This window comes from Zootoca vivipara, chromosome 6 (genome assembly GCF_965207765.1).
Source record: "Zootoca vivipara chromosome 6, rZooViv2.hap1.1, whole genome shotgun sequence".
NCBI classification, from domain to species: domain Eukaryota; kingdom Metazoa; phylum Chordata; class Lepidosauria; order Squamata; family Lacertidae; genus Zootoca; species Zootoca vivipara.
The window spans coordinates 303,814-324,348 of NC_142589.1; the positions used below are offsets into that span (position 1 = coordinate 303,814).

Here is a 20,535-nt window from a genome sequence, read left to right on the forward strand (position 1 = left end):
AACCTACACATTTACCTTACAACACCGCATATGCACACAAATACAGGTGCTCCCTAAAGAAACACCCAAATTTCTTCCACACCTGTTTGTTGCAGGTAGAGGCTGACAATCGTAGGCTAACTGTGCTCGCCGCCCCCGCCCCTTGGAAGCCTGTGTGCCATTTTTCACCTTCTCATTGAAAGATCCCTTTACCGCAGTGGCAACTGCTGCTGACTCTGGCTGCTTCATGGAAGCTCCTGAGAATCTCACGTGACTCTTTGTCTTTCTCACAGGGCAAAGTGGAGGTGGAGGCCGGCAAGGAGAATATGAAATTTGAGACCGGTCCTTTCTCCTATTACGGAGTGATGGCATTGAGCCCGTTGGTCACCACAAGTAAGGACCTGCGTGCAGAGGGGGGGCCAAAGGGAGACGGCCAGAAAAGGGGCATGGTGCCAGGCACCCTTCCCAGTGGAGCCTGATCCCTCTGTCTGTCAGTGGCAGTCCTTGAGGGTGGGCATGGTCAGCTGGCAAGCCATGAGGCAAGCTGGGCCCAGGAAGTATTGTTTTTACCAAGCCCCCTCAGTGGCTGTCCACCAGGGCATGCAAACCCTGATGGACTTCAGCCCCAGCCAGTATAGCCAGTGGTTAAGGATGATGAGAGCTGTAGTCTGGCAACTTTGGGAGGGCCACACACACTTGCCCCCTCTGCCTAAAGGCATGGTAGCAAAAAGTTGTGCCCACCATTCACTTATAAGGGAAGGGAAGGGAAGGCAGATTCCATGGGAGAGAAGGAGGGCTCAACTCTCCTCTTTCGGCCAAAGTGCATGTGCTCCATAAATGGGTGGGCCTAATTGTTCGCAGGGGTGTCTTTCTTGTGCTTCCCCTCCATCAAAAGGGGTTGTGCTGCAGAATACACATCAGGCACCCTTCCAGAATACAGTTCATCCTGGCAGCCATGCCCATCCCAAGATGTTTTGCTTTCCCCTCGTAGCTGCACCTCCCAATCCTGGAGGAGACTGGCAATAGCTCTTGAGAGAGAGCTCTTTCGGAGAGGGGTCTTTCCCAGTCCTACTTGGAGATTTTGGGGATTAAACCTGGGACGTTTTGCATGCAAAGCTCAAGTTCTACCAAGCTATGGTCCTTCCATGCTTAGGGCGCCCTTGCAGTATCAGAGGTTTCTGGGGCACAGCTTTGGACTCCTGTGCAGCCAGCCATGAATTCAGGAGCTGAACCTCACTAGGACATTGCAAGAGGTCCTGGCTCTCATCTGGAGAGCGGGCTGAAATAACCCTTGGGCTGTGGCAACCAGAAACCACAAAGCAGCCCCCCACAAGCATATGAAGTTGCTTTCTCCCAACTTAGGCTTGTTTCTCCATGTAGCGCAGAAGCAGCTCTCTAAGGTGTCACGCAGGACTTCCCCAGCCCAAGACCCACAGTCCTTTAAAGCAAGATGTTAGGGCAGCAAGAGGCCGGCATCCTCCTGTTTCCACTAATCATTGGCTGGCCTTGCTGGCTGGGGCTGAAGGGATTTGGAGTTCAAATCTTGAGGGACCACATTGGCTTCCCCTATGTAAAGGGTTTGAACCTGGGATCTTCTGCATACAGTCTTGAGGCCCTAAATCAGGAGCTGTTTGCTTCTCGCTTCTTGAGGGCCACTTTGTCCTCTGTTGGCATCCCTTTGTCTTGAGAGACAGTGGAGTGCACCTCAGGGCGTGAAGGCAAACCACTGTGCTGGCAGTACTGAAATGACCTGGGCTGCGCAGACAACGAGACCCATTTCTTGGCCTCTCCGATGTGGTCAAAAGGAAAGTAGAGCAAGACCTTTGGCACCAGCTTAGCTGCAGGAATTGCTGGAAAAAGGTGTACAAGGTGCCATCCAACCAGCTTAGGGACTCCACTCTGGATTTGGTTTACTCCTGAATGATGTTATTCAAGGCAGCGGAGGTTCAGGATCAGAGTTTGCCTTCTTCTAGATGGGTTCCCTTCCCAGGTTTACTAGCCCCATCTGCCCCTAACTCTGTCCTCTAGGGCAGGCACGTCCAACAGGTAGATCGTGATCTACCAGTAGATCACTGGACATCTGTGGTAGATCACTGGTAGATCACTGGCTCCGCCCAAAGCAGCTCAACAGCTTTAGCTCCCCTAAAAAAAAGCTCAACATTTTTGCCCTGCACCCCCCCCCCCCAAAATGTGGCTTTCTTTCACCCTAAAAGGTCAACAAGTTTGACCTGAACAAACAAAAAACCAGGGCTTTCCTCCTCCCTAAAAAGCTCAACAACTTGGACCTGAACCCCCCCCCCCAAAACAGGGCTTTCCTTCATAGAAAAAGTTCAACAACCTTGACCTGAAGCCCCCAAAAGGGGGTAGATCACTGCCAGTTTTTACCTCCGTGAGTAGATCGCAGCCTCCTGGGAGTTGGCCACCCCTGCTCTAGGGGATGGAAGAAGGACCAGAAGTATATTCCAGAAATTGCCCTGCTCAGTTGCAAGCTCTTGAGCTTCATACTCCATTTGCTGCCATCTTGCATGAATGAATGAGTGCTTAGTGCTAAATAAGCCATTGATGGGGGGGGGAAGGTTCCCCCCCCTTTCAAATCACCACTCAGGTGAATTGTATCTTTCCTTTCCTTCCACATAGCAGTCATGTTACACCCACTACCGTGGAAGGTAAACAGCCACATAGAAAGCTGTGTTACGCTGAGTCAGAGCATTGGTCTGCCTTCCTCAGTATTGCCTACACTGACTGGCAGCAGCTTTCCAGGATTCCAGAGAGCGGGTGTCTTCCAGCCCTACCTGGTGATGCCAGGGATTGCTTAGGGGACCCGTTGCATTCAAGGCAGATGCTCTGCCACTGAGCTTCGTCCCCTCCCCAGGATGGGAAAGGCAGAATGTAGGGAGGGCCGTCCATGTGCAATGCTGAAGGAGATGAGGTGGTGGTCAGACCAAGGAAATTCCACCGCAGAGAGGTCAGGCTCAGAACAGTTCTCAGTGGAGACAAGATCAAAGGACAACAAACAGGGACAGATATAGACAATCCTTTGTAGTGTATTAAGTTTTTTTGTTTGTTTGTTTGGGGAGGAGTGACCTGCAGGAAAATTCCCATCAGCCTAAGTGTGCAAGCGTGGGAACAAACTCTCCAGTAATTTAACACCGGACTCTCCCCCCACCCCTGAGGTGCCACCACCTCGTTCTACATCTGTGGATCTGCTTCTGTGTGCTCACTTCTTCGGTTTCCTCAGTGTAAAAGGAGAGGACTCAGAGATGGGCAGCAAGCTGGGTCAGGGGAGGCAGAACGGGGCATTGTCAAAGAGGAGGAAGGTTAGCCAGCCAGGAAGATTGGAGGTGAAGGTGGAGGGAAGAGTGCATTTCAAGGGCCAGATAAAATTGCTTCAGGGGCCAGCTAGGGCTCACAGGCCACCGACTGCCCATCCCTGCCCTGACACAGAGACTTTTCAGCTTGAAGAAAGTGGAATCTGCCACTTCTTGGGTTACTGCCATATTTGATGTTAGACTTCTGCCCCCTAGCGGTCGGCCTCGTGCACATGGCCCTGCGCCACAGAATGCCAGGTGGCTCCTTTCCATCTAAAGCAGGGCTGGGGGACCTTTCTCAGCACAAGGGCCACTTTCCCTTCTGGGGAATCTTCCGGGGGCCACATGCCAGGGTGGCAGGTCCAAAGCCTGAAGTCACTTTTATTGAGCAAGCTAGTTTCCACACATACACATTCCTCTCTTGCTTGTTAGGAAGGAGGATAGAGTTTAAGGAGACCTAGCCAGGCCAGAACAATTGGGGGGGGGGCATGAAGCAGGACCTGTGAGGGGTAAGGCCTGTGGGGAGCCCCAGAGTGCCAGACAGAGAGGCCTGGAAGGCAGTATTCAGCCACTGAGGCTGAGATTCCCCACCCATGAGCCAGTGTTTCACATTATTGGGTTTTCATCCCAACAACTACTTGTGGTTCAACACATTTCACAACTTCCCTTGCACTCTTCCCTTGATATAAACCTCTATCTGATTTTCTTCATAAAGGTAAAGGTAAAGGGACCCCTGACCATTAGGTCCAGTCGTGACCGACTCTGGGGTTGCGCGCTCATCTCGCGTTATTGGCCGAGGGAGCCGGTGTACAGCTTCCAGGTCATGTGGCCAGCATGACAAAGCCGCTTCTGGTGAACCAGAGCAGCGCACAGAAACGCCGTTTACCTTCCCGCTGTAGCGGTACCTTTTTATCTACTTGCACTTTGAGGTGCTTTCGAACTGCTAGGTTGGCAGGAGCTGGGACCAAGCAACGGGAGCTCACCCCGTCGCGGGGATTCAAACCACCGACCTTCTGATTGGCAAGCCCTAACTTCCCTTGCACTCTTCCCTTGATATAAACCTCTATCTGATTTTCTTCATAAGATATTATTAAAGCTTTTTCATGATACAATAAGGTAAAAGAAAGTACCGTAAATAAAAAGCAGAACAGAGAAAGAAAGATCACAGAAAATGCAGAGTCCTCTCTGAAAGGTAGATCATGGCCATTCTCTCACACCTGGGAGCTTCCCTTTCTTCTCCCCCTCTCCCCCTGGGAGCTCTTCCCTTCCCTGCCTCTCAATCAGGCCTCTATCTGAGAAGCTGCCTCAGGCCAGGCGAGGTGGGCACCGCTGGCCATGGGCTTGGGATGTTCCTATGAGTGGCAGTGCAGGGGGCACTGATCCTGTCCTTGGCCACCAGGACGTTCCCCTGCACAAGGTCGATTGGAAGCAGCCAGAGCTTCATAACAGCACAACAGTCCATTTCCACGGAGAGGCTTCCAGGGGAGGATGCCCTGTGGCAAGCACGAGCAGGCGTGGACTTATGGGGGAGGCCATGCCATTTGGGCTTTCTGCCGGGGGCACCAGAATGGGCTAGCAACAATTCCGCAAAGGGGCTGTGTGGTCTTTCTCCATAAGCAAAGGTTTCTTTGACTTCTCCTTTTGCATCTCTCTCTCCTTCCTGTTCTTCTCTGTGTCCATGTCGGGTTCTAGCTTTGCCTGTCGTACCCCAGCACCAGCCTCTTATGCCCCGAGCATCTTTGTTTCCCAGGGTGTCAGGTAAACAACCCTTGTGCATGGTGTGAGAGGTGCACATTAACCCCTTGCCTGGCAGGTCGCATTAACTCAGCCCCGCAGGAGAGGGGCTGCTTTCTGGGGGGCACCAGACTGGCAAAAGATGGGATTTGGGATACATTAATTGGAAATGAAAATGCACTGGGCTGCGGATTGTTTTCTTTACAAAAATTGTGCTGCGCTGCATAGCCCAGTCCAAATTTTAGCCCAAACAGCCCCAGATGTGTTTACTGCGGCTGATGGGGATTCTGTCCAAAACTTCTGGAGGGGACTGGGTAGGCAAAAGCTGCCTTGACCCATCTCCCCTGCTCCTCTGTGCTTTTTTCTTTCTTTCTTGGTTGTTACTTTTTTAAGTGTAGTTTAAAAAGCTGGCGGTAAAAACAACAAACAAGTTGATCCAATTTGAACGAAAAGCAAATTGTTCATGCAGCCAGAGAATACATGGACAGCCCTTTCCATTGGCTTACACCCCTCTTGGGTGGCATCACTTTTTGTGTGGGTGGCGAGACAGTTCGAAGCAGAGGCTGGGGGGGGGTGGTAGTGAGGGCGCGGTTTGGTCCCTGGCTCACTCTTCTCTGTGTCTAGTTTCAGAGGTGCGTTCTCCATCTCACTTGAGCAATCTGAATCGGTCGGCCTCCCTCTGCTACCATGAGCGCTCTGACTCCATCTCCTCCAACTTCAGCGGCAGCAACAACCAGCTCAACGCCAGCGCCAGCTCCCAGTACATCTCTGACTTCAGCGTCCGCGCCCTTACGGACCTGCAGTATATTAAGGTAGGCCTTGGGCCTGAGTCTCAAGAGGCACTCGGCTGTAGGGGGTGTGTGAGTAAATGAACATGTGTTGCCCTGCCCACTTTGGGTCCTGGCCCACCACTGACAAGCAGCCCTCAGAAATTTGTCTAGAAGGGAATGCGGCCCTTGAGCTGAGAAAGGGCCAGACTTCTCCTGCTTCAGACTACAGGGAGTGGCTTGCAGGATAGCACACAGCTGCCCTCCATATAAAAAAAGCAAATAATCTTTCCACAGAGGAAGCTAGTTTGTCAGGGAGAAAGATTGCAGCCTCCTCCCTAACATCCTAGCTTTTCCTGTGTGAAGGAAGTTATTTTGTGCGGATGAGCATCCCATCATGTGATGCCCCCCCACCCCCCTGTCTGAGGTAGATGTTCCCTTGGGTATCTTTAGCCAGGACTGTTGGTGTTCTGTGCAAGTGCAAGTCCTGAGTGCAAAAATTCTGCAACCTGAGTGTCTCAGCAATTTTTATAAAATACGTTTCTAGTCCTTATGGTTGTACATGTGCTGGCGATGCCTTGGGAAAATTCAAAAGTCAAGAGGCAGAGATCTAAGTAAGTACCTTTTCTGTCAGTCAAAGCGCAGCGTGTCACCTGGATTTCCTCATGATTACCAGAAACAGAATTTGTTAAGCAAAACAGGCAAGTATGTATACATGTGTGTATTTAAGATGCACTTATACTATTTTAATAATAATAATAAATTTACATAACATACAGTGAGGGGGGAAAGTATTTGATCCCCTGCTAAATTTGCCCGTTTGCCCTCTGATGAAGATATGACCAGTCCATAATTTTAATGTTTATTGTAGCCGTGAGAGACAGAATAACAACAGGAAAACCCCCAGAAACCCAGAAGACAAAAGTCAGAGATTGATGTGCATTATAATGAGTGAAATAAGTATTTGATCCCCTATCAACCAGCCAGATGTCACGCTACCTGGTATCTTCACTGTATGTAATGAGCTGAGATTAGAAGCACCTGTTGTAAGGGAGAGGTCTTACCTGTAATCCCAGCTCGTTACAGTACCTGTGCAAAAGACACCTGTCGAGAGAAGCAATCAATCCAGCAGATTCCAAAGTAGCCACCCTGACCAAGACCAAAGAGCTGTCCAAGGATGTCAGGGACAAGATTGTTGACCTGTGCAAGGCTGGACTGGGCTACAAGACTATTACCAAGCAGCTTGATGAAAGGTGACAACAGTTGGTGCAATAATTCGCAAATGTAAGAAACACAAAATAACTGTCAATCTCCCTCGGTCTGGGGCTCCATGCAAGATCTCATCTCATGGAGTTGCAATGATCTTGAGAACGGTGATGAAGGAGCCCAGAACTACACGGGGGGAACTTGTCGATGATCTCAGGGCAGCTGGGACCATAGTCACTATGAAAATGGTTGGTAACACACTACGCTGTGAAGGACTGAGATCTTGCAGAGCCCGCAGGGTCCCCTTGCTCAAGACAGCACATGTACAGGCCCATCTGCAGTTTGCCAATGCACATCTGAATGACCCAGAGGAGAACTGGTTGAAAGTGTTGTGGTCAGATGAGACCAAAATTGAGCTCTTTGGCATCAACTCAACTTTCTGTGTTTGGAGGAGGAGGAATGCTGCCTACGACCCCAAGAACACCATCCCCACTGTCAAACATGGAGGGTGACATCCTATGCCTTGGGGGTGTTTTTCTGCTAAGGGGACAGAACACTTTCACCACATCAAAGGGACGATGGATGGGACCATGTATTGTCAAATCTTGGGTGAGCACCTCCTTCCCTCAGCCAGGGCATTGAAAATGGGTTGAGGATGGGTATTCCAGCATGACAATGACCCAAAACACACGGCCAAGGCAACAAAGGAGTGGCTCAAGAAGAAGCACATTAAGGTCTTGGAGTGGCCTAGCCAATCTCCAGACCTTAATCCCATCAAAAATCTGTGGAGGGAGCTGAAGGTTCGAGTAGCTACGCATCAGCCTCGAAATCTTACTGACATGGAGAAGATCTGCAAAGAGGAGTGGGACAAAATACCTCCTGTGCAAACCTGACCTCTGTAATTGCCAACAAGGGTTTTGCCACCAAGTACTAAGTCATCTTTTGCAACCTACCATTAAAATTATGGACTGGTCATTTCTTCATCAGAGGGCAAATGGGCAAATTTAGCAGGGGATCAAATACTCCCCCCCACTGTATATGCATTATGGAATTTTGCTTTTATCATGCAAAATTTTGCGGGGGGGGGGGAGGAATTGTGCACACTGAGCACACACTGGGAAACCCAGCCAGATGGGCGGGGTATAAATAATAACCTATTATAATGTGTTGAGGGTTCAGCTTCTATCTCCTTCTCCACCCGGCAGATCACACGCCTCCAGTATCAAAATGGTCTCATGGCCTCCCGTCTCGAGAGCTGCCCCCAGTCTCCTGATGGCGGCACCCCCAAATTGGACACCTCCTTGTCAGAAAAGGTGGAGACCTCAGTGACGGACGAAACAACCAGCCTTTTGAACGAGAGGAACTGCCAACACAACAAAGCAAACCACAGCCCCCCAGACAACGTCGTCTGACCCCGGCCTTTGGGCGACCCAGTCTGGTTGGTTTTGCCTTCCAAAGACGAGAACTGGGGGGCGGTGGCAGGGAACACACCAGTGCCCACAAGAGGATTTTGATTGTGTACCTACAAACCTCAGGTAGTGGCTGCAGCCAGGGAGGGAGAATATCCAGATGATTTTTCTCTCTAAGCTCTCCCCACATCCACACATCCACACATCCACTCTTCCTTTGCAGGACAGTTTGATCCATCAACGGCCGGCAGCCTGACCATGGAAACAGCTGCCCAGCTGCTGACGAAAAGGATGCGGGTTCTGGATACCAAAGGGAACTTGGTCACAAAGGGCCAAAGCCCAAACTGTGTGCTGTGATCTGGATGCACCTGTTTTCATTTCAGGCGGGGGTTGGGGAGGGGCTGGCTGCCCTGAAGATTTCCAAAGGGAGCTTGCTCCCTGCTTGCTTTTCTACACCAGCTTTTTATTTAAACAAACAGAAAGAGACAAAACGGCAGCACGGCCAGGCCCATTTAGAAGAGAGGAACCCTATTCTGGAGCACACCTGGCTCTTCTCCAGCTGAGACCACCTTGTGAAGAGTGCCCCCCCCTGCCTCCAATCCAGAGGCTGGCAGGTAGAGAGACCACACAGAACTGGCCAGAAGGAGAGCAGGGCAGCTGCTGGGGTCCTACGAAGGCAACAGCAGCCCCCTGGTGAGAGGACAAGAACCCTTTTTTTGTCTCAGGAAGTTCTGTATCTTGCGTGTTGTCTGGGGGGGTCTGTTCTGTTGTTGTGTTATATTTTTATGTTTTTATCCAGCCCATTGGGCACTGGACAGGAGGCGAGTGTCTGACAAACATCTAGGAACTAAGCAGGGTTTAAAAGTTGCTGGAACCTGCCCTCTGTCCCTGGCCTGCCTCCAGGGGCAGCGGTGGGTGAGAGTGTTTCTGCTTGGAGGGATGGGAACTGTTGCTTCCTCATTCCCACTGAAGAAAGTGTGCCCCAAGGATAATTAGATGAATTGTGTCACTTCACGAATGCTTTCCCGGTGTGCTGTATGAAAAGCTCCCTGGAAAACAAGAAATGATTGTAGCAGGGAGAAGGCAGGGCTAGAATTTGTTGTGCTCTTCTCTACTTGCAGGGAGTTTATGTTCTCTTAGTTGTTGCTCTTGTTTGTTTTTACATGGGGTGGGGGGTGGGGAACATTCAGATACAGACTCCAATGGTACAGTCCCTTCTGCCGATTTCTTCTCCTGTGCAGATCAGGCCAAGAATGATCCGCTCTGCTCGGCTCCTAGTTTCAAGGTCTCATGCAGAAATCTAACAGAGCCAGTGACAATTCCCAGATCTTGTATGCGGTGCCTTTTGGGACTTAGCAGAGTTGGAAGTGACAATGGCAGTTGCAGCACAGGAACAGCCCCGAAGGGTTTCCAGATGCAGGAGTTTTCAGTCATAACTGAAATAATAAATTGTCTTTTGCTTTGTTCCTGTAAAGCCTGATTTCTATCTAAATTGGTGGTGGTTTACCCCTTAAGCCCAGTGGAGGCAACCTTCAATGGCATGTGTGAAAACAGCAAATTCATGCAGTCACTTATTATGGGGGAAATGACACCACTTGGAGGGGTCCCCTCCATTCTTCTGTAGTTACTTTGGATAGATGACTTTCCACTGGGTGGAATCAGGACACAGCCACGTTGAGGATTTCCATATATTCCGGCGTATAAGGCGACTGGGCGTATAAGACGACCCCCAACTTTTCCAGTTAAAATATAGCGTTTGGGATATACTCGCCGTATAAGAAATACGACTCGGCGTATAAGACGACCCCCAACTTTTGAGAAGACTTTCCTGGGTTAAAAAGTAGTCTTATACGCAAGAATATACAGTAATTTTCAGTGGCCAAGAGTCTTTTCATTATGCCTCACTACAGAATGAATCCAGCCCAGCCATTGCTGCTGGTTCAGTTTGCCCCGAGGGGATTTGGGTGGTGTGCAGACATCTCACATTTAGGTCTCCACTCTCCACCTTACTAAATGGAGCTCAGGAACATTTTCAAACACACTTGTCAAAACCACCCTGGAGATTTGGAGGGTGACATGTTCAAGACCTCTGCTCCGAACATGCTCCTCTGATATTTGCCCTCCAGCTCCACAGCCCTCAGCCCCACAAAGGTCTCCTGCCCACCCCCTTGCCTTTTGTCCTTGATGCACCTTCATGCCCCCTTGCCTGGCACTGTCCCCAGGGCCACCTGCCTAATGCCACCTCTTTTACTTCCTTCAGAACCTGCCTTCTCTGTGAAGCCTTTGTACACTAACCGCAGACCACACAGCCGTGATCCATTCATCCCCAGCATCACACATTCATACATGCTGATGGGAGTTGTAGTCCTGTGCATCTTCTAGAGGGCGCCTGGTTGGGGAAAGGCTGCCTGGCAACAAAGCTTAAGCACTGGCAATTGAACTGCTGCACACACTTTACCTGTGTGCACCCCATCTCCCATTTCCCTTCCCTTCATCTGCTTGGTGTCAAATGAGAAATTGTAAGCCCCTCAGGGCAGGGACCTGCCCTTTTGTAAAGCACCCATGCACACCAATGGCATTATATAAATACTACAGTTACTGCTAATAGTAACATTACAGGTACTGGCCAGTGGGTGCCCACCATGACTGGTCTTTTCCAAGGTTCATCTGAATCTCTCCAGTAACCCGTGAGGAGTCCTGGGTTTGTGGCTTTTTTGTTTTGGGGAAACTTGTCCAAGGGCAGAAATAATCTGTGTTTGCATATGCCTGCTGAAGACTCTGCCAGATGGCCCTCATGCTCTTAAAAAGTCTGTCTGCACATTCTGGTTGACTCTCCAGATTCACTTCATTTGATCTCCAATGAAACCTGTCAGAAACTCTTTGGGTTGTACAGGGTTCAGTGGCAGAAGGACCAGAAGGGGAGGGGGCTGGAGCAGGGGCTGGAGAGACATATTTAGCTCTGCAAGTAATGCAGTATTTTTGATGCTGCTGTCTATGACCCCCCTTTTACTTTCTCTGCACCCGGGCATGTTGTTCTGTTGCAGAGCTGAGGAGCCTGTGACCCTCGGGATGTTGCTGGACTACAACTCCCATCATCCCTGACTATTGCGGGAGGTGGCTGGGGCTGTTGGGAAGGGAAATCTCACAGTATTTGGAGGGCCACAGGGTTCCCCATTCCTCTTTCTAAAATGATGAGGTGTCTAATCCAGGAGAAGACACCAAACCCAGGGTAGGAGATAAGGAACCAAGGCAGGATGGAAGGCAGCTGTATCACATCGCCCAAGGCCAGGGATCACTTGGCCCTTTCCAGCCACCGTCTGCTGGGGTTGGGTAAGAGTTGCAGTCAGATGGAGCTTAGATGATTCAGTCACTCTCACTGTAGAGAGTCAGTGTTGCCTGTTCTCCAGAGTGTTCCCCTTGCATCTCTCAGCCCAGAGTCGTGGCTTATTCCGTGACAGGTGCCTGCTGCTGTCGGAGTTTCTTTCACTTGAGGACTTGTGTTTCATGAGTCAGAGTGTAAAGTACAAGTATATATCTGCACAAAAAGCACGTGAAAATTGATGTAGGCAGAACGTGAACCTCTCTAGGTAGGAGTGTTTGGATGAAAGGCAATATTCGTTCGCTGCAATTTCCCATAAACCAAAATGGAGTTGGAGTGGAACCCCACACTGGCAGCCCAGTCCTGGGCCTCTTCACTTGGAAGCAAGTCCCACTGTGTTCAGGTGGGTTTACTCCCAAGTAAGTGGGTAAAGGTAAAGGGACCCCTGACTATTAGGTCCAGTTGTGACCGATTCTGGGGTTGCGGCGCTCATCTTGCTTTATTGGCCGAGGGAGCCGGCATACAGCTTCTGGGTCATGTGGTTAGCATGACTAAGCCGCTTCTGGTGAACCAGAGCAGCGCACGGAAACGCCGCTTACCTTCCCGCTGGAGCGGTACCTATTTATCTACTTGCACTTTGACGTGCTTTCGAACTGCTAGGTTGGCAGGAGTTGGGACCGAGCAACGGGAGCTCACCCCGTCGCGGGGATTTGAACCGCCAACCTTCTGATTGGCAAGCCCTAGGCTCTGTGGTTTAACCCACAACGCCAGCCGTGTCCCTAAGTAAGTGGGTACAGGAGTGCAAAAAGAGATCTAAAATTTGGTCACCGGGTTTGGCTTGGGGAGGAAGGGGCCATCGCACAATGACTGTATGATTGTACCCAGATGTGTTGATGTTCTATTAAATGGTGCAGCAGGATTGAACTTTTATAGCACAGCATTGCACTTCAAACATTGCAGTTTCTCATGGGAAACATGTTTGTGGGTAAAGACACCCAAGAGGTTTTTGTACCTGAAGCAGGAAATACGAATTGTGCCCCCTCCACTAAAAATATAATTTTAAAAAACGACATGATTTCATATTTGCTGTCCTCAGTTGTTTCACCAAAATTAGCTGCCCGCCTAGCGGAAGGCCTGTAGATCACAAGGCTGATGGGAGTTGTGTCCAAAACTTCTGGAGGGCACTAAGCTGGCAAAGGAACATTGCCAAATTCCAAGTGGCTGGAATCTTGGCCCCCAAACCTCTTTTACAGGGCCAAAATAGGTTTGGGAAGGTGGTGGGCTTGCAAGCCAAGCAGTGTTACCATTTCCTTAGTAAGTTCATGGCTCTGAGCAAAGTCACAGACTTTTAGCCCCACTTGGACATCCATCGAGCATAAAATGAAGGGTTGCCAACATTTTGAATCCCATCTGTTGATGTGCCTTCAACAGCAGCTCGATCTGAGAACAGCAGTGGGAAGTAATGCTTAGCTCCATACCGTGATCTGCTGATTTCAGCATGTCATCTGCTGTGAAGGTACAAACTAGAAGCTTGGCTGGTTCCCCTCCCAACTCTCAGTTGGCGACCCTGAGAGTACTTACTGCAGATCTCCAAGTGGCTTCTGGCTCAGTCAGGCAGTGGGGGTAAAACCCACAAGGGGGCTATATTTTGGTTTAGTTTTCAGGCCTGCTGTGGGATGACAACCTGCCTAGTAGTCTAACGGCAGTGTTGGAGGTTCAGCAGAAGGAAAGTTAGAGTGTTGGAGTGGTGAAGTCAAAAAGTTCCAACAAGCAGAACACTAGCACATCAGGTGGGAAAGCAGGGAGAGGGCTGGGTTAGATCTTTCTTCCCTGCTGAGCTAGTTCTCTGATTGCATGGATTTGTTTATTTTTAATAAACATTTGAAGAAAAACTCATGATTTTACCCCATTATTCTCCTGCATGGCCAGTCCAGGCCAGTATTTCTTAATTCTCTTCCTGCATTTTCTTAAGTACAATTGACTTTGAAATGTTGGGTTAGGTTAGCAATACTTGATTCTGGAACTGTAACTGAGGCAAGGGAATAGTTCCTTCATTTGCTTTGTGACTGGTTTTTTAAAACTGCAGGATCCCTTTTCCTGCCTCCAGGGCTATTTTCAATGGATGTCTGTGCTTCTAAGCAGCTTTAATTAGACTGTATATGTGTCTCATTTGAATGTAGCTTTTTGTCTGAGTTTTAAAATTTTGTTTTGTGTGTGGGGATTATTGTGATTTTTATTTCCCTTTTTTAAAAAATGTTGTTGTTGTTATTATTATTATTCCTAAGGAAAGCACAACGGTTTTTCAGCATTTGCCCCTTTGTGGGTGACATGATGTAATTTATTGTCTTTTTTTCTGATTTTAAAATACAAACACTAAACCTAAGATCCTAGCTCCCAAGAGGGAGAAAAGCTTTTAAAAAGATAATTATTATTATTATTATTATTATGTAATAAATATTACCAAATCAAGGTGTGGTGTAAAATCTTGGTGACTTTTCTTTCAAAGCCTCTAAGTGGATTTGCTCTCAGAGTCATAGGATAACAAGGGTATGATCCTGCAGAAACATACCTGAAAGCGGGTTGCATAGAAGTCAGTGGGACTTTATTAGGGCTGGGCAATATCTGGTTTCCAACATCATCAACCAGCTAAACACTGCAATATACTGAAATATCACGATGTCTGATTTAAGGATGGAGCTACGGAGATGCACTGGCTGACTCCGTGGTTCTTCTCACATAGGATACACACAAAACATCATTTGTGATATAGCCAGGTCAAAATTTATGAAGCCAATATCACAATAGGGATTTCAAACCGGCTTTGGACGATATATCACCCAGTCCTAGACTTAATTTCCAAGGTCAGAATCCAATGGGGTTGTCAGCTTTTACACTTATCACTGCTACTGTGCCTAAAATAGCAAAAACAAAGCAGTAACAATGAAAAGAAACAAAATGGTGTGTGTTTTTATACTATTTTTGCCAGCCACCCCAGACAGGGACTGGAAACCAGGGCCACTAAAAAAACAACTTAAACTACTCCCCAATTTTGTCTCTGCTTCTGGGCACCTTTCGCTATTAGACTCCAGTGGTTGCACTGGTTTTGTTTTATGTTTGCGCTGTTGATATACAGTATAATAAAAAATTTAAAAGGCAGCAGAATGAGGGACAAATAAATCTGACCCACAGGGCACAATCTGCCAGGGAGACCACCTATCAAATGAAATCAGCTGGAGTTGCACAAGAACAGACCAAGGAAATAGTATCAAGAACTAGAAGACGACCCTGGACATGCCCAGTTTGAAAGGGTCAGATTTCTGCCCGGGACCCTTCTTCTTTTGAAGAGAGAAGCAGGGTGGCTAATGTTCCTGGCTTTCCCACATTGACTTCCTGCTATGTGGCATCTACGGCAAGGGCCTTTTTGCTCTTGGGTGAGGAAGAGAAGAGGACGTTTGTGGGGTCAGCTCTAGAGGGTAGCAAGATTGGGCAGTCTTGCCAGGGAGCAGTTTGCACACCCCTCCTCTTCAAGGTTAAGGAGAGTTGCTTGAGGGTCCCTTGCTGCATGGCCCCTCAAATCCTACAACTGGCACTGCAAGCAAGAAGGTCCCGGGTCCTTGCATCTCCAGTTAAAGGAGCTAATGGGACACACACACACACACACAAAAACGGGCATGCAAATTGCAGGTCTAGGGTGCCACGATCTGCTTTGAGACCATAGTGGGGTACAATGGGTTAATCCCCCCAGCCCCCTCTCATGTCAGGGTCCCAAACCTGGACCAGGAGCCTACTGCAATCTACTTTTTTAAAAGCCAGTTGCTAAATGTCTCTCCTTGGCCCTGAGGTCGCAGAGCTTTCTTTGTATAGAGAAGCGGACACGGAGCAATGGATTCAAACTGTACAAGAAAAAAGATTCCACCTAAACATTAGGAAGAACTTCCTGACAGTAAGAGCTGTTTGGCAGTGGAGTTTGCTACCAAGGAGTGTGGTGGAGTCTCCTTCTTTGGAGGTCTTTAAGCAGAGGCTTGACAGCCATATGTCAAGAATGCTTTGATGGTGTTTCCTGCTTGGCAGGGGGTTGGACTGGGTGGCCCTTGTGGTCTCTTCCAACTCTACGATTCTATGATTCTATATTTGTAAGCCTGCAGCAGAGGAAGAGAGAGAATCGGGGCATGCCATAACTCTGCTGCGAGACCAGCAACATTTGGTCTCTCCTCACCTTAATTGCTAGTCATTATAAGACCTTTGCAATTAAGAACCCGGGTCTGGATTTGCCCCCGCTTCTCGCTCTCATTCCTTTTTCCGTTTGTGTTGTGTCTTTTGGACTGTAAGCTTGATGGCAGGACCTGTCTCTGTTAAGCCACCCCAGGAACCATTTTTGCCTGAAGATTGTCTAAGAATGTTTTAAATAAATATATAAATATAATAAACCACAACTGTTGCCTCTCAGCAGAGACAATACTGGACTACATGTTTCGGATCAATGGCACTTCTTGTGTTCTCGTGTGGCCTCGTGCCTTTGACTCAGATTGTATTCCACGTATATTTGGAGAGGGCCTCTATCTCCATGACTGCACACAGGCTTTATGTTCACAAGATCCAGCATCTCCAGTGAAGATCTCAGGCAGCAGACCTGCGGAAGACCCTTCACTATCATCTTGGAGGGGTAGAGCAAGCAAGAGGGCCAATCCTCTTGAGTTGATAGAAGTCCGCTTCCAATGTTGTTTGAGGAGAGGGATCATAGCACAGTGGGACAGAAGTGGGAATGAAGATTGCAATTGTTTGCTTGTGTGTCCCCATGTTGAAATACAAATAAATTGGAGTCCTTGGAGAGTTGAGAAAATCAAATGAAAAGATTCCAAGAGCTCTGGCCAGGTAAAGGAATAATTTTTAGAAAGTTTTAAGTATTTATTTTAGAAATAATAAGACAAATTCCAGTAGCAATCCAGTTTTTAGAAATCCAGGACAAGGCCCTGTTTCGGTTTATTCTTCATCAGCTCTAGTTTCATAGTTTCAAGGTCAAAGCATACCATTCATGTTTTTCTAAAAACTGGATTGCTACTGGAATTTGTCTTATTATTATCAACTTAAAACTTTCTAAAAATTATTCCTTTACCTGGCCAGAGCTCTTGGAATCTTTTCATTTGTGTGTCCCCATGGGCATAGCCAAGGGGGACAGGGGAGCAGCTGCTCCCCTGGTCCACAAATATTATTGAAAAGCATTGAAAGTACTCAATTATTTGAGGTACTGCCCCCTCCTAGCAGCAGCCCCGGTATTTTCCTGCATCTTCCCAAGAAACTTTGATTTCTTAAAAAACAACTTTGGCCACTCTCCCCAACAAAAATCATGTCTGGAACAGAAAGCAATCCAGTGAATACAACTGGTATTCACTGTTGTTCATGCTTTCAGTCCACAAATGAGACTCAGCTTATTATGTGTGTCCCCCCCCCCATTTGCATTGTGTTTCCTTTGCACAAAAATTAATTATGCTAGTGACCTAATTTCATCACAGTAGACAGTGAGACAAATAATGTATTTTTGGCAGAAGACGAACAGCAGCAGAATAGAAACAGTGCTATTTGCGACAAGTATAGGACAGAACAGAAGGGTGCCTTCTTCCATCCCTAGTGGCAGAGCACCTGCTTTACATGCTCAGGTCCACACCCCAGTGGGGTCTCAGGTTCACACCCCCCCAGTGTCTCTGGAATAAGGCAGAATGAGGCATCCATCTCCAGCAACAGATCCTGGTGTCCTGGCCCTCACTACCGGATGAAGAAGTTGAACATGCAGCGCATGTTCTGCCAAAGGCTTTAAATGCTCAAGTCAGATTGGTACATATGGCATGCTACAGTTTACAAGGTTGAGGATACATGGCTAACCACAAGAACATCAGCAGAGTCTGCTGGATCAGGCTAGTGGCCCATCCAGTCCAGCATTCTGTTCTCACAGTGGCTCACCAGATGTTTGGGGAAAGCGCAAGCAGGATTTGATTTTGTTATCTGGCCTGAATCTTCCAGCATTCAGCTTCACTGGATGTTCATGGGTTCTCGTGTTATGAGAGAGAAAAACTTTATCCAAACCATGCTTGATTTTATAAGCTTCTATCATGTCAAGGTCACCTCTTGCAGAAGGTAAGCCAAGCTGTTGATCCAACAAGCGACATGCCCGTGCACCGTCTTTTGAAGAGCGTGCACTATCTGAAGTACTGCGGGGCTCAAATCCTCCGTGGCCCTGGGACCTGCTCCCGAGTAAGCATGCAACTGGATCGCATAGGAACGAGGGGGAGCTGGGGGGGGGGGGAGAAGCGTCCTTCCATACAGTTAAATGCTATTTGCACCTGTAATTCGGAGTAAGTACCACTGAGCAGCACGGGGCTTTGCTCCCGAATAAGAATGCATGGGGTCTGAAGCCGCACAGCCCGCTGCTATCTGCACTGGGTGGGGGGTCAGAGCCACGAGAAAGCGGCAAAGGGGGCTTTTAAACCCCGCCTCCCGAGACCAGCGCAACAGAGAGACGCGGCCCCTTTAAATCGCAGCTCTCCCCCCGCAACCCCTCCCTCCTCTTCTCCGCCTTGTTTATAACACGGCTCCGCCGAACTTGCTCCCCGCTCCCTCGGCCACGCCCCCTGCGTGCCCATTGGCTGGACTCCTTCGGCTCCTCGCGTGTATTGGCCCGGGCGCTCGCAGGCAAGTTCGGAGGCGCCGGCGGCGGAGCAGTCAGCTGACCTTCTCTGGGCTCGGCCCCTCCCCTCTGTCGCTGCTGCTGCGGCTGCGGCGGCTCTGGCGATGGTGGGCAGCGGCCGAGGGCTGGTGGGGCCGCCGCCGCTGCTGCTGTTGCTGCTGCTGTGCGGCTGGGCCGCGTCGGGGGCCGCGCTGTGGCGGAGGGGCGCGGCGGCCGCGCAAAGCGAGTCTCGGGCCCGCCCAGCCACCGAGGCCGCCGCCACGCCCGGGGACTCCGGCCCGGCTCGGGCGCCGCGGGTGATGGGCTTCCGCCTGGAGGAGGGCGCCTCGGCCGCCGGGGGCCTCATTCGCGCCGCGCCGGGGGCCACGCTCCGCCTGCGTCTCTACGGCACCGGCCTCAGCAACCACAGCTGGCCGTGGGGGGCGTTCGTGCCGGCCGAGGCCCCCTGCGCGGCGGCGCCCCCCCGAGACGGCCTTCGCGCCTCTACGGCCTCTCCGGCGGCGGCGGCGGCGCCCCAGGTCCTGGCTCAGGGCGCGCGGGCCGTCGGGGAGCACGCGGCGCTGGTGACGGTGCAGGTGGCCCCCGGAGGCCCCCGCGGCCGCTTCCACTTGTGCAGCCCCGCGGGGCCCGGGCAGCCGTGGGCGCCGGCCGCCCCGGGCGACGCCATCCTGGTGACGGAGGAGGAGGGCGAGGGGCGCGTGTCGGCCGTGGCCTTGGCGCCCTCGCTGCCCCCCTGGCTGCTGGGCTCCCTGGTGGCGCTGCTGCTGGCGCTGCTGGCCTTGCTGCGCACCCTGCAGCTCAGCACCCTGTGGCTGGACCCGGCGGAGCTGTACGTACTGCGCGACTGCGGCTCCGAGTGGGAGCGCGAGGCCTCCAAGGCGCTGGAGCCGCTCCGGCAGCGCGGCGCCTTCGTGCTGTGCTCGCTGCTGCTGCTGGGCTCCGTGGCGCACGCTGCCTTGGCCGTGCTCTTCTACCAAGCCGTGGGGATGCTGGCGCCTGCCGTGCTCGGGGCCGCCGGCTTGGTCTTCCTGCTGGCGGAGGTGCTGCCCTTCGCCGTCAGCTCGCGGTGGGGGCTCTCGCTGGCCCCGCGCGGGCTGTGGCTCACGCAGCTCTTCATGCTGCTCACTTTCCCCCTGTCGCTGCCCCTGAGCAAGGTGCTGGAACTGGCCCTGCAGCGCGACACCAGCACGTGCCTCCTGCGGGAGAAGATCCTGGACATGGTGCGCAACAGTGACCCCTACAACGAGTTTGTTCGGGAAGAGTTCAGCAAGAGTGCCCTGCGCAACAAAACCGTGGAGGATGTGCTGACGCCGCTGGATGAGTGCTTCATGCTCAATGCCAACGCTGTGCTGGACTTTAACAACATGTCAACGATCATGCAGAGCGGCTACACCCGCATCCCCATCTACGAGGACGAGCGCACCAACCTGGTGGATATGCTGTACGTAAAGGACCTGGCCCTGGTGGATCCTGATGACTGTACCCCTCTCAGCACCATCATCAAATTCTACAATCACCCACTCCACTTTGTCTTCAACGACACCAAGCTGGACGCTGTGCTGGAGGAGTTCAAACGAGGTAAAAGACATGCCCCTCTGTTAGGCCAATGACTCTGAAGGTCTGTCCAAGATTCTAGAGCCCTCTTTCTCAACCTTGGGTCCCCTGCTGTTGTTGGAGTACAACTCCCATCATCCCAGACCACTGATCTTGCTAACTAGGGATGATGGGAGTTGTAGTCCAACAACAGCTGGGGACCCAAGGTTGAGAAACATCCCTAGAGAGTCATTGCCAGGAGAATAGACAATTTGTTTTCAAACTATCTTCTGTGAAGGCACAGAGTTTCCTTAGAACAGACATGGGAAACCTGCTTCTCTCCAGATGTCGTTGGACTCGAGTCCATCACATGGCCAGTGGTGAGGGGTAATAGTCCAGCTTCATCTGCAGGGCCACAGGTTCCCCAGACCAACTCCCACCATCCCTGGCTTGCTGGGGCTGATGCGAGTTGGGAGTTGAAAATGTCTGAAGGGCACCAGGTTGGCAAAGGCTGAGTACCTCAGCATTGCTCCAGCTGTTCTATGAGCCACATGAGCAGGCCATGTATAAGCTGGCAAGTGTGGCTTTTGTAGGTGTCGTT

General features: G+C 50.5%; 2 protein-coding genes across 3 annotated transcripts in view; both read left to right on the forward strand.

Annotated features, from left to right (window-relative positions):
• The window catches only part of CNNM4 (cyclin and CBS domain divalent metal cation transport mediator 4), a 58,295-nt gene extending 44,104 nt beyond the window's left edge, over positions 1-14,191 (forward strand). Inside the window, exons 5-7 of the mRNA XM_035118158.3 lie at positions 273-372; positions 5,646-5,833; positions 8,200-14,191. Coding sequence (XP_034974049.3) covers positions 273-372; positions 5,646-5,833; positions 8,200-8,406 — 495 coding nt within the window. The 3' untranslated portion in view covers positions 8,407-14,191. The remainder of the gene's footprint in view (positions 1-272; positions 373-5,645; positions 5,834-8,199) is intronic.
• Positions 14,192-17,240: 3,049 nt separating this feature from the next.
• Positions 17,241-20,535, forward strand: part of CNNM3 (cyclin and CBS domain divalent metal cation transport mediator 3) — a 29,996-nt gene continuing 26,701 nt past the window's right edge. For both annotated transcript variants that reach the window (XR_015950399.1, XM_035118860.3), the window contains exon 1: positions 17,241-19,979. Coding sequence is in view for 1 of the 2 variants with exons in the window: in XM_035118860.3 (XP_034974751.2) it covers positions 18,506-19,979 (1,474 nt within the window). In the remaining variant the exon portion in view is untranslated. The remainder of the gene's footprint in view (positions 19,980-20,535) is intronic.